The sequence below is a fragment of the Lepisosteus oculatus genome, chromosome 16, assembly GCF_040954835.1.
Source record: "Lepisosteus oculatus isolate fLepOcu1 chromosome 16, fLepOcu1.hap2, whole genome shotgun sequence".
Classification (NCBI taxonomy): domain Eukaryota; kingdom Metazoa; phylum Chordata; class Actinopteri; order Semionotiformes; family Lepisosteidae; genus Lepisosteus; species Lepisosteus oculatus.
This window is the reverse complement of record NC_090711.1, coordinates 4,148,169-4,161,032: the sequence shown is the minus strand read 5'-3', so window position 1 is coordinate 4,161,032 and position 12,864 is coordinate 4,148,169. Positions and strand designations below refer to the sequence as shown.

The 12,864-nt window shown below is 41.3% G+C and overlaps 1 protein-coding gene across 1 annotated transcript in view; it reads right to left on the bottom strand.

Moving 5' to 3' along the window:
• The window catches only part of LOC102682940 (uncharacterized), a 28,182-nt gene that overhangs the window by 14,660 nt on the left and 658 nt on the right, over positions 1-12,864 (bottom strand). The window contains exons 2-8 of the mRNA XM_069179401.1: positions 8,732-8,862; positions 8,317-8,462; positions 7,813-8,017; positions 5,503-7,265; positions 4,456-4,627; positions 2,571-2,627; positions 18-88 (exon numbers count right to left, since the gene is read on the bottom strand). Of these exons, the coding sequence (XP_069035502.1) occupies positions 18-88; positions 2,571-2,627; positions 4,456-4,627; positions 5,503-7,265; positions 7,813-8,017; positions 8,317-8,462; positions 8,732-8,852 (2,535 nt within the window). The 5' untranslated portion in view covers positions 8,853-8,862. The remainder of the gene's footprint in view (positions 1-17; positions 89-2,570; positions 2,628-4,455; positions 4,628-5,502; positions 7,266-7,812; positions 8,018-8,316; positions 8,463-8,731; positions 8,863-12,864) is intronic.

The following is a 12,864-nucleotide window of genomic DNA, read 5'->3' as shown; positions in this document are numbered from 1 at the left end:
AACAAATGGGGTATTACCTCTTGACATGAACTAGACCAAACAATGTCATCTTCAATAAAAACTTCATTCTTGTTGTCCACACTTGTACCTGGAATGGAACAAAACCCAATCAGCTGAACACCAGAGCTAGGTGTAAGTGTACAAGCCACATTCTCAAAGCCATTTTTCCACAAAACATTTAGGTAAATGGACCACCGAACACATGCTGAACGGGGCCGATCAATGTCAAATGCGTTTGAAGTAAGCATGTGGTTTATGTATGAACTGCGCTTTAAAAAGTGTTTCTATTTAACCCTTTGCTTCTGTAATAAAATGGCTTTGACAACAGCACACTTGCAGATCAAAGTGTGATTTGCCCCTGAATCACAGTGAATGTCATCCCTAAGTGATTCACAACAAGTGATTCTAAATTAGCGAGTGTGAACATAACCATCCATTCTCCCACCCATCCATTTTGTATCTGCTTCTTCTATTTCAGGGTCATAGAGAAATTACCACCAGATTCCAAAATTTAAAACTATTTAGGTCTATTAATATGTGCAAAGAAATTCAGGGAAGGTAACCTACAGAGAAAGCAGAGAATGCAGAATTTGCACAAAAGCAGACACAAGGTCTCAAGTCTATGATTAGTGTCTGTTCATATAAAAAACATTTTAAATCTAAGAATTAAAAAAAACATTTTAAATTAATGTGAATGTTTCTCACAAACATTAATGCAGATGCCATTAATATCATTCAGACACATAAGACACAAAATCATTTTTTAATCCAAACTGCCTCTGGAATATTGGATTTTTTCATTAAAGGAGAGACAGCTTTTTGTTCAAAGAATGTGGAATGAAAAGCAATCAGCAGAATTGAATATTTAATGGATTCATCTATACCGAATATTGAAGAAAATAATAAAAAGGAAGAGATCATTGAGGTCTTCTTTATAAGTTAACTGTAGATCACGCAGTCAGAAAACAAATTACATAACATTACATAAATTAGACAGTGTGCAAAACATAAAATGCACTAACACTAACATTCTTTGCAAAATTCAAACGCGTCACTGCCTATACAGTTGTTGTACACCTTTTAAGCAAGCAAAACCAGGAAATAATGCACATCCCACTGACAGATAACTAGGAAATAAACCACCTACATATATCCAGTGGTGGAAATGAAAAAGAAATTACCAGAGTAACTACAGCACAATTTTATTTAGAGAAAGCATCCCCAGTACGTATGCTTCACATGCTTCCTTTTCCTGTAATAAATACATATTAATAAAACTCTATAAGCTAAATTTGGGGTACTACGGCCTACTTAACATGTTTAGGAGTACTGGACTAAAATGCTTGCATGTCTTCTTGATATTAGAGGTTTGCTGGACTTAAAGTTGTATGAATATTGAGACCGTAACCAGGTAGAACTCAGTAGTTACTGACTATTTCATATACCCATCACCAACAAAGAGCGGTATATGCTGTTTAAATTAAAATTACCATTACAGGTCTGGATGAATGGGCTATACTAAAACTCAGCTTTCATTCTGACGCACACGCCAACTTACTTAATGCTACATAGATTGTTTCAGAGTTCCAAGATTCTCCAATAAAAATGAGAACATCGTCGCTTCTTGCTACCCAAGTTAAAATTCTAGTAAAAACAAAACACTGTGTAGTGTGATGGAGCATTACCAGAGTATAAAAAGGACTCATTATTTTGATAAGTCCTACATTTGACCAGGACGCACTGCCCCTTTATTTCGGAAGATCGCTCTACAAAGCGCTAAGCAGAAACCACAGAAGTACTTAAAAGTCATCAATTACAAGAACCCTGCCTCCGAGAACATAATGTGCGGACGCAAATCAGTAAACAGCACTTGGAGCTCAGTCAAAGCAGCAAACACAGTTATTACAGCCACGAAATGCGCAAAAGACCTCTTTCATTTGTGTTCTTTACAGAAAAAGGAAGCAAGTGTTGAATGGGAAAACCCAGAATGTTCACCGCAGAGCGCTATAGCAGTCGTGCATGGACACACAAACATCAGTTTATCACCATCACAATCGGATCCTGCAGCTTCACCTCAGTGCCTTAGTCTTGATCTTAGGTCTGGTTAGTATTATTATTTCTTTAACAGATGATGTCATCCATCTCAATGCATAACAGTTAACAGTTGAAAAATAATTAGTCCTCCCTGATGGTAAATTCAGCTCACTGTGCACAACAAACCTCTACTATGGTTCAGGTGACTGCACCATCTCCATCTCCCATTGGCTGGCTGATTACAGGGGCCATTCTGGCCAAGGCAGTGGTGGAGCCAAGGAGAGATTGTAGAACTTTTCTATGAATGTAATGCAATCCCATTTAAACTGTCACGCCTACCACAGCATTCTGGGTCATTCTGGCCCATTTCCACCACTAAATATACTACACTAAACCTTATGTAGGTTTTCGAATATATTTGAATATATCCGAAGATTATCTGGGACGTGCCCTTTCCACCTTTCTTTCTAGACAAGCCACTGCAGTAAACTAAGAATTTAGAGAATGAATGTTGGGATTTCTGATTCCTCCCTTACAGTTGATCTTTTTCAACAGCACAGCACAGGGTTTCATCTGGGTAAGATCAATCACATCTGCAAAACACAAACAGAATTGAAAAAAGACAATGGCTAATATGCTTTTAACTTCAAACTTAGCAAGTGGCCATTAGGTCTCTTTCTGTTCTGTTTGACTGCACACTTTGCATCTTTTTCATCTTGGAGGAGGCATCTTCCTTATTCAGCCACTAGGTGCAACATAACCTTGGATGCAGTGAGCCTACGGTGGCAGGGGAGTTGGCAAAGGAAAGTGGCCAATTGATTCAAGAACTGAGCATCAGTTCTCACCCTGCCTGACCAGTCACTCAACACAGAGAAAAACCAACCACCTTCTATGCCTTGTACAGCATTTCAGCAGATGTCAGCTGTGTCCTCCTGCATGCATAAAAACGTGGCAAGATTAAAATCAAAACACAGACACTTTTTGTGCACTGTGCACAGGGAGGAACAATTTACATCAACAGTCTTGTTTACCGTCTTTGGGCTGAGAAAATTGCTTGAGTTCATTAAGTTCTTTTTTCCCCGTGACATAGTCACCCGATCTGGCAACGCCAGATTTGGTGTTTCGCCTCAACTACAAACCCTGTAACTGTGCACGGGGAGAAATGAGGAATGTATAGGCAGATTCCTGTAACTTCCTCCTTTGAGCCACTTGTCTTTGATCACATCCCAGGCAACGCAGTCCAATGCAGGAGAAGAGGCATGTCGCTGCCCTGCGGCACTGCTAGGAGGCCTGAAGAGCTCTGCGAGATGAAACCCAACCTCCCCTCAGTGGCAAAGAGCTCCACTGCTTGGAGAATCCCAGTCACAGTCGGCTAGTGACATGACCCAGGCTCCACCCGCCAGTGTTCGAGTTCAGCCCAAAGGCGCTTACTTGGCTGAGCCACTCAGAAGCACCAAAATGTATGCGGTTTGAAGAAAATAATTCCAGGTTAGGATTTTAATTTCGGGCTCCGATCAAAAGTCATGATTTTAATTCATTAAAACCTGGACTTTGTGGGTGGGGGGGCAGTAAAATGAAGCTAAACATCTTTTTCCGGTACTGTTTAAAGTTAACATTTCCTTATCTACTGCCAAGAAAAGTTTAATTTAATGGGGTCACTTCTGAAATGCTGTAAAGGCAGCACTTAACCAAAAATACTTTGTGAACTCCGCAAACCCTCAACTCCAGTTTCTCACCACAGTAAGTGACAGATGTCATCTCATGTCCTTGGCTCCATCTACACATTTAATCCATCTTAAAAGTACTAAATACAGTTTGCATCCACACTACAGAGCATTCACAGTGGTATTCAAGTCTACATCAGGAAAACCGGATGCATGCAAACCTGTATTTTTTGTGTACACTGTGACATCCCAAAATGCTCACTTATGTGTGGAGCCTGGACTTTGCAAGTACTCATACACAGAGCTACGGCATCTAAACATCTGAGAATTTTTTAATTACTTTTTTTACTTTGTTCTATTAGGTTTAACTTCACTTTGATTGTATTCATATTAAATTCCCATTTTAAAAAACAATCCAGAAACCCTTGCATTTAAACGAGAAAGTGTTGGATTCCCAGGTCATGATATTCATGCAGACAAGCCTGGCATTTTATGTGGGGACAGCCTCCATGTTTGCATATTTGAAAAAGTGCATGATGGGATAGTAACAAATTAAGTCCCACTACTCACTGTGCAGCTAGATAATGTAACTGAAACATTTCAATTATTTGTTTATGTATTATTCCCAACCAACTAGTCTGGGTTTACTAGGCTGGACTAAATTATAACCTTTTTGGGGATGGTTTCCAAGATCACTTATATATTGCCGATGGGACCTTAGGGAAAAAAATCTGAGAAAACTGAAATTAAGGCTTGCCTGCAGAGCTGTTGCAGTGCTTAGGATGCTTTGTGGTCTCTGGAGACAGATGGCCATCTTCCACTAAGATGACATCCTCATTCCCTGCGGTCAAGTCTGAGTCCCTGGTGTCATCCAGCTCATTCTCGGTCACCGTCTCATCAAGGAGAGAGACATCCCCGTTCTCAAACGCCTAAGTGGGGAGGGGGGAAGGTTCACAGTTGAAATAAGAATCAGAATGCAAAATAATTGTACAAACAGGTGCGAATAAAATGAAAAGTTTCAGAGTATAATGGAGATCAAGGAGGAGAACAGAGAATGCCTAAATCCAAAAACATCTCTAAGGGCACGCTTCCTGCATGGATGCCAAACCACTGAATTACATGTTTTATGTGCTTACCCTTGTGGGAACGTAAAATGTTATTATTTCCATGAAAAGGTAAGAAAGAAGAAAAATATCAGACATCTGTTTAAAATTATCAATATCTTGCGAAAGACTTAATTTCTTGCAAAAGAAGCCTCAGATGCACGGCCAGCTCCACTTTGATTTACACGGTATGAAGGTTTCAGAAACCTGCGACTACTGTGATGTTACAGTCCAGATGCTTGACAGAAGAGCTGCATGATTAAACCCGAGCTTTAAACTGAGGTTCAGAATTAAGATGTCTAACAGGAAAAGGAATGTTTACAAGGTTATTTTAGTCTTTTCAGTAATAAAGACTATAAGACTATGTGAAAGAAGATTGACGGTCATTTGTTTCGGTGTTAAAACCATTAGCTTTTAATCTTACCTGACCTAAAGTTATACTTTATACATTTCATTAAGACAAATGATAGCCCTTTGCTTATTGATTGCACTGGCTTGCAGCACAGAGTTGGCAAACTTTTACAGTGTTGCTCAAAAATCAGTATTATCCTTTAACCTAGCATTGCATTTGTTAGAATTCAGTTATATGATTGTTGCACACAGAGCAAATCCAAGTGTGTAAATTAAATGAAAGGCCAATTCGGGTTAATAATAAGACCAGACCAAGCTGCATAATGAAACCCCACGAACTTGTTTCATACCTGACTGAAAGCCTTTGTTGCTTCCATGCTGGGGTATGGTAATGACAGCAAGGTCAAGATTAGTTTTCGGAAAATGGACATCTGCTCATTAGTTCCAGATAAGGCTGTCTTTAAGACAGCACTCCAGTGCTGCAGGGGGGATGGAGGCAGCACCTGGGCTTCATCATTTTCCAAGAGCTGATACTCCAGAAATTCATCAATCAGCTGAGTGGTTTCTTCAGGTCTTTTACAGAGGCCCAGGTGTGTGGCAAGATCTGCTACCACTTTGCCTGTGATCTTCAGTTTGCAGGAGGGATTTAAAAGAATGGAAATGTTTCTGAGTAGCGTGTCATTCAGGGGGAGATTCCGCATAATCTGTGCGGTCACGGAGGCGTAGAACAAAGAGACATCCTTGAAGAAATCGCCCCAGACAGTCCCCAGGCCCTGCTGGTTTTTTGTCAAGTACTCCTCCACCTCTGCGCCGACGTTCAGCTCCGTTCCTGGAAGATAGTTTTTTTCATTTTCCAAGACTTTGGAGTCATGGCCCTTCAACAATTTAACCACGGCCTCTGGAAGAAGAAGACTGGCAGCGTATGATCTCAGGAGGCCGCTGGCTTCCTTCAGGAGCTGGGCCAGGTCACCATTTTGTTTTTCCAGTTTGCTCTGGAAAGCACACAGGGGTTCGAGGGCATGGCTCAGAAAGAGGAACATCGCCCTCAGCTGGTGGTCTCCTAGCTGTCCACAGATTAGCTTTACTTTCTCACTCTTATGGTCACAGGACTGAAAATATGAAATGAGGTCAGGCCAAATGTCACTTATTTTCTTTAAGATATTAGTGAACGCAAGGCACTGCGTTGATGTGGGCAAATCTGCTTGGTAAGGCTCGATGTTCGCAAACAGTTCCTTCAGGTTATCATTGGCTGTTGAGCAGGAGGAATAATGGCTGTGAATGTTGGAAATTAACTGACTGACGTCTTTCGAGGAAGCTGCCACTCCAGCCCTGCAGGCGAGGCTGGCCAGGTGGGAGAGGCTCCCAACGCAAATAACGTTAGGGTTCATCTCCTTTAGCCTGGAGAGGACCGCAGCCCCCTCTTCTGGGGGACAATCCGTGTGGAAACCAGAGAGGTTGAGAACCGGGAGCCCAGATTTCTGCAGCGTTTCCACGAGGCAAGAGGACACGGAGGCAACCGTCTCCGTTTTGGGCCGCACGACGTCAAGGAGTCTGATCTTGTTTTGACCGGCCTTCTCGTCGAAGAACCCCACGAGCACCACATCCGCCTGTTCACCATCTCCCACGTCTACGTTACGGTGCAGATAAATACAGTACGGGGTCTGGCTACAAATGGAGGCGATGTCTTTTGGATGTTTCAGTCCCAGGATATATCTTGCTCTACAATTGGAAACCCTGGATCCATCACGTACTTTGGTGAAGCTTTTCAGACTGGTGCAGTACTTCTTAATGAACTTCAGGGTTGCGACGCCACAGGTAGTGGAGTCCCCTCCGCACACGTCCTCGTTATCTTTCGTCTTATTTGTCAAGCATTTCCTTTTTTTCAGGTTTTCGCAATGTCTTTTTGAATTCTGGTGCCGTTTCAAATCCACCTGCCCTCTATGGTGAATTGTGATATTGAGGTCACAGACTTCACAATAGGCATAAATATCTCCGAGCTTACTCTGACGAACCCAGCTAAAGGTCTCTTGCCAGTGTGTAAGGAAAGTTATCCGTTTAGTTTTTGGATCATGTAACTCCTCATCGAAGTCACAATCAACTTTTTCTTTTCCACCTAGCAAATTAAAAAAAAAAAACATTAGTAACAAAATTCCTCAACAACAGTGTTCATCTGAATTTAAAAAGAATAAAATACCAGGTGCTTAAAGAAAAGTTTTCCATCTAAAAATGTAAGGCACATCTTGAAAATACACAGCTTGTAACAACTGCGTGTCCGGTCCCTTCTTGGGTTCTTCATGTTTGCCCATGTTGCGATGACTCTGGCATTAAAAGAGAAACTAGGACCTTCTGACAGACAGTAATTGTAAGGATTTTTTTACTCATGAAAACATGAGGTCTTTATTTGTATGTGGAGGATGACTGCAACAGACTACCGAGTTACTTACTTGAGATCTTTTGAAGAACAGCTGAATGAGCCTTATAGGCTACCAACAACCAAACAGTCTTTCCTTGTTTTACCTTTTCTTATGTTCTTATGAGATCAGGACAACTTACATTTGTTCCATAAAAGGTGCCAATACCTAATATTAACTACTAGAGTGAAGACGTTAGAATTCAATTGTCCTGCCTCTTTGCAGGACAAGATGAATGTAGCCCCTTACCTGCATGGGTGAAACTGTTGGGGGACTTTGTGTTTGGTGGAGATACAGGCTTCTCCGTCACTGGCAGTACAATCTGACCTTCTCGGGCTGTTAACGCGTTGTAAATTTGTCCATAGAAATTGGCATCAAAGAATTTCTTGAACCACTTCAAAAACTGGAAATTGATTTGAAAGGCTCCCTTCACTAGCTCATCCACAGGAATTACCTGTGGTAAAAATAAGGGTAAAAGAAAAACAATTACAGTCATGTTACACACTTTAGTTTGAAATTTCAATGACTGGTGCTTATTAAGAGTGTAAGGAATAATTATACTCTAAAATATATGTATGTTGTTGGAATTTGTAGAAAAACTGAGCAAAGCCTCCAGAATTTATTGATAAACAGAATATCCCATGATTATCCTGTTATGTTTATACACCCTATATCATGTAATATTCATTTTCAAACCTTAAAATTATTACGGAGAAAACACAGAATCGTTTGCTATCTCAAAACACAACATACTTTGGTCACACCAGTTTTCCTGAAGCTTTTTTGTAGAAGATTGTAATTGTGGATGAACTCCAATTCCTCCTGGGCCTGAAACTTGATTTTGTTTAAATCCATAGAGCCTGGAAAAAGCCAGTCCATGAGCTGGCAGTAGGCAGCACCTGCAGATCATAAAAATATGAAAATATGATAATATTTGATTATAGTAATCAAGAATCTTCTTTCTGTATACATTTTAAAAGCATTTCTACCACCACTGCTTCATGGAATTTGCACATGCGCTAGCTTAAAATATTATTAGACTTGTTCCACAGATAACAAATAGGTAGCATGTTTGTTAACTTTGATCAAATATTGGCCTCAGCCCTGAAAAGTGAATAAGAAACTAAATGGACAAATGTAAAAATCAGAAATGATGTGGCGCCTTTACCTGAGCAGATCTGTTCGACCTTTGTGAATTTTGTCTGGAGGGAATCGTTGAGCCATGCCAAGAGCTCAACGCGATCATATTTGTCTCCGGCATCAGATGTGAGACGAACATTCACTGCCATCTTCCCCAGCCTTTAAAACACACATGCACAAAGCGGCATTTTAAGTGACAAACTCCAGCCACCACAGACACAGTTTATCACCCAAGTGACAGCTCTGCTTGCTACCTGTAGGACTTTCAATTCTATTTACAACCTGGAATCCAGGGGGCTTTTGGTACATGGTGACAAAAGTGGAATTGGGATATTCTGAACCCTATGTTGCACAAATTGTTAATTCTGATGGACCAGGGACTGGATCTGTGGAATTACCCCGACACGGCATCATGAAAGAAACCACATAGTCTACGATATCATCCCCAAGTAACCTGCATATTCACATGCCACATCTAAAAAGCTGACGAGCGTGGCAGGCACTTTTTTGTGGTAAAAGTATATTCTCTACTTTTAGCTCATTTTAATGCAAGATTTTACAGAATATATTTTATGGAAACAAGCTTTGTATAATAGGCACAACGCAGATTTAACCCCATGTAGCCTGATCTTGTCAGATCTCAAAAGCTAGACAGGCTAGATCTGGTCAGGAGTGGGATGGGTGAGCTCTGAAGAAAACCAGGCAGCTGCTGGAAGTGGCGTTTCTGGACCAGTAGGTGATGCTTTTCTTCCCAGACCATCATTTACAATGCAATGACCCTGTCCTTCAGATGATAAAAATAAACAGAAATCCTGACTAGATGTGGTCAGTAAAGATGTCATGGTATCATTCATAGGTACGTGTAACTGAACTAAACATCACAGCTAATTTCAGCTCCATGAAATTCAGCTATCCCCTCCAACTGATGAAGCAACTCCTCACTTCTGCACCTCATTTGTGTAGTGGGGCTGGTTTTGCAGAACTGCACTTGCATCACCCAGGTCAGTGTTTTTTTTTCAGTGACAGATAAAGGGGCCCTGCTATATGTGCAGCACTTTAAGATCCTTTGAGCAATACACTATGTTAATTTACTCTGCAAATGAGAATTCAGACCTCTAATTCACCGAGCTTAGCATGCACCCCCTTCAATCCCCCTCATTGCATAATTTGCTCCATCTCCTTAATAGTGTAATTGGTTAGTAGCAGGATCAATATAGCAATTAAGGAGCTGGCTGTATCAAAACAGTGCAGTGAAGAGGATGGGGAGGGCCACATGTTGGGTGAGGCTGCTCTAAATGTATCTCAAGCCTTTTAACACCTCCTTCTAAAAAAAAATATGTTTCCTGTTCAGAAACAACGGCACCATTCAGTGTCTTTAAGGAGATGCTAACAAATGAAAGTCACACTGCTGTAGATTTCTAAAAGGTGGTAAAAAATAGTTTAAATCACATTTGTCTAAACCATGGTTTAATTACAAAACTGCAAGAAACAGCAGAAGGAAATCATACAAAATTATTAACCTAAATGAGAAAACAACAAAATAAATCACAAGGTATTTCACAGTGCCTAATACATACGGTTTTCACATCTTATTGATGCATAGCCAAAGGTAGGCCGAATTTGCTTGGATGGCTTATTCATCCTTCCATCCTTCCACCATCTAAGAAAAATAAAGTATTTGTATAGAAAAAGCAACCAACAATTCAGGTACATTTTGAAAATATGCAAAACAGTTTTTCATTCATGTACATCCTATCGCTACTTGAACAACAAGTTACTTCCATAGTCCACGGAGTTGGTTGGTAACTCAAGTAGCTTCCAAAGAAACTAGAGACTAATTGAATCTACAGTGACTTGTCCAATGTAAACGCTCGGATAACCTTCAATAAACCGCCACAAAAAAAAGAAAAAAAATGCGTGAAATTACGTGTTCCATCATTCACTGACCTTACAATATTAAAGAACTGCAAAATCTGAATAGTCCAAATGTTTGGAGTTTTAACAGTACATTGAAGTTTAGAAAAACAAAAAAACACTCGCTACACAATCTCCAAAAATGGGTCTGGCCCGAATTCAAAGAAAATGCGGCAAAAATACTACAAGACGTGACACCCCAGAAAAGAACAATTTGAAAATAATGTTTCAAAATGTGCTCTGAATATGTATTTTAATGTTCGCAGACATATTACATAACGTATTGTAACAATTTGTCCTAATAAAATAAAAACAGGACGTATTGTTCCTGAAAGAAAAGGGGTGTTCCTTAGTTACTGCGCTGCCGTTCAGTGTTTTCCTTAACATATCCGCAATATAATAATCTAAATAAGGTTAATAATTTTTAAAACTTTTTCCACGACTCCTCTCGCAGGTAGAACCACCCAGAAGAAAGAGGCAGTATAAACAGTCCCGCCCACCTTCGAGCCACTCGTCTTTTAATTCGTTGCCGCGCAGCACACGGTCGTGCCCTGATTGGAGGAGAGGCGCGTCATTCACGCACAGGCTCCCCACACGCCTGGAAGGCCGCAGGGGTCGCTGTGCTGGACGGGAGAGTCTTCAGAGACGCTGTACGTCATTCGGCGCACGACGGTACTTAGAAGAATTCCGTGCGCCGTGATTGGCCCACTCGGTAGTATGGAGACCAATGGGAGGGCGCTGCGCTTTTTCAACGCATCACTCCAGCTCCCTCTACCGGCCTGGAGGACCTGCGCCTTTGCGTTAACGCTCAAGACCGATTCACCGTTTTGGACAGCCTGGCTTAAAACGCCGGCTAGTTTAACCTGTTTGATTACAAATGTATTGCTAGTTTCACTTATTATTCCCCAAATGTTACAATCTGGCAAGCACATTATCCTCAAACACCCCCGTCATTGACAGCCAGACCAAGGTAACTGTACCTAGCATGCTCTATAGCTTCGCCTATTCAGTAGTTCTCTTTCTCTCAGGATTAAAACAAAAAAAAAGGAACACGTGGGGGTTTCCAACATAATTATCCCCTCAGAAATGTTCATTTTTAAACGACCAGCGGGGAGGCGTTATTTGACGCCCGGTCCAAACAGCGTCCCGGTTGCCCTGACAACGAGCCGGCCTGCAGACTTCGGGCATTAATCTGGGCAAATCCAGGAGATGCTGTATGTGGACGATAGACGTGATCTATTGTTCTTCAAACGACCAGCATGAAGAATGACACACTACACTGGGAACCAGATTTACGGACTTGCTGTGCACCTAATAATATAAACCCTTTCAAAGAAAATGAAAACGAAATTGAACTCGTTTGACCCAGCATCTTTTGGGCTGCTTTTCAAAGTAGCCGGAAGGAATCTATTGTCAGCAACCATTCCGCAGCACCCGAAGAGAAACGTGGTGTTTCTTACCCCTTGCCCTAATTTTTTCTGTCCCTCGGCTGTCAGATCACTGAACAACAAAACAACAACAACAACAACAACAACCGGTTATAACCGCTGAAGCCAACTGTACACGCAGACGCAAGCAGTTTCTTTTAATGACGGGTCTCCGATTTTCGAGTCACCCTCATCAAGTCAAACACCAGAAGCGCCCACCCTCTCCGGTGTTTTTTTTTTCTTTTTTGTTGTAGGAGGAAAAAAAAAATAAGCGCATGCTCGATTTTTGCCGCCAAACTACATTTGAAGATAAGACCTTAGCAGCCATACCCGCGAAAGCCGAGTAACACAGAGCAGAAATCTGATTACAGAGCAGCCCGAGAGTGTACGCTGCAGGACTAGAAACACACACACGTGATATTACACCGCTTCCATTAAGTTGCTTTAAAAATAAGAAAATGCACTGACGATTGATCGATACAGGATAAGGGAAAGCAAAATCATCTGGACTCTTTGAGGGTGGGGGGAAGGGTGATAAGATCGCCTATGGTCTGGTGAGAAACGGTTTTTTTAATGAACCCATCCATCTGAGGAGCATGTTTTCACTGTCCGCGTTCATAAAAAAGTGTAAAACACTCCGTACTCGTACAGCGACGGGCGGATCAGAACTAAAAAAAAAAAAAGATAACTTTTATATTCGCGATTATTATTTGAAAGTCATTCTGAAGATGCCACATCACACGTTACTAGCCCCATCGCAGCGCCCTGCTTTTAATCCGTGGTGCTGTGTATTTTGCACAATTAAAAGCCCATGTGTCGC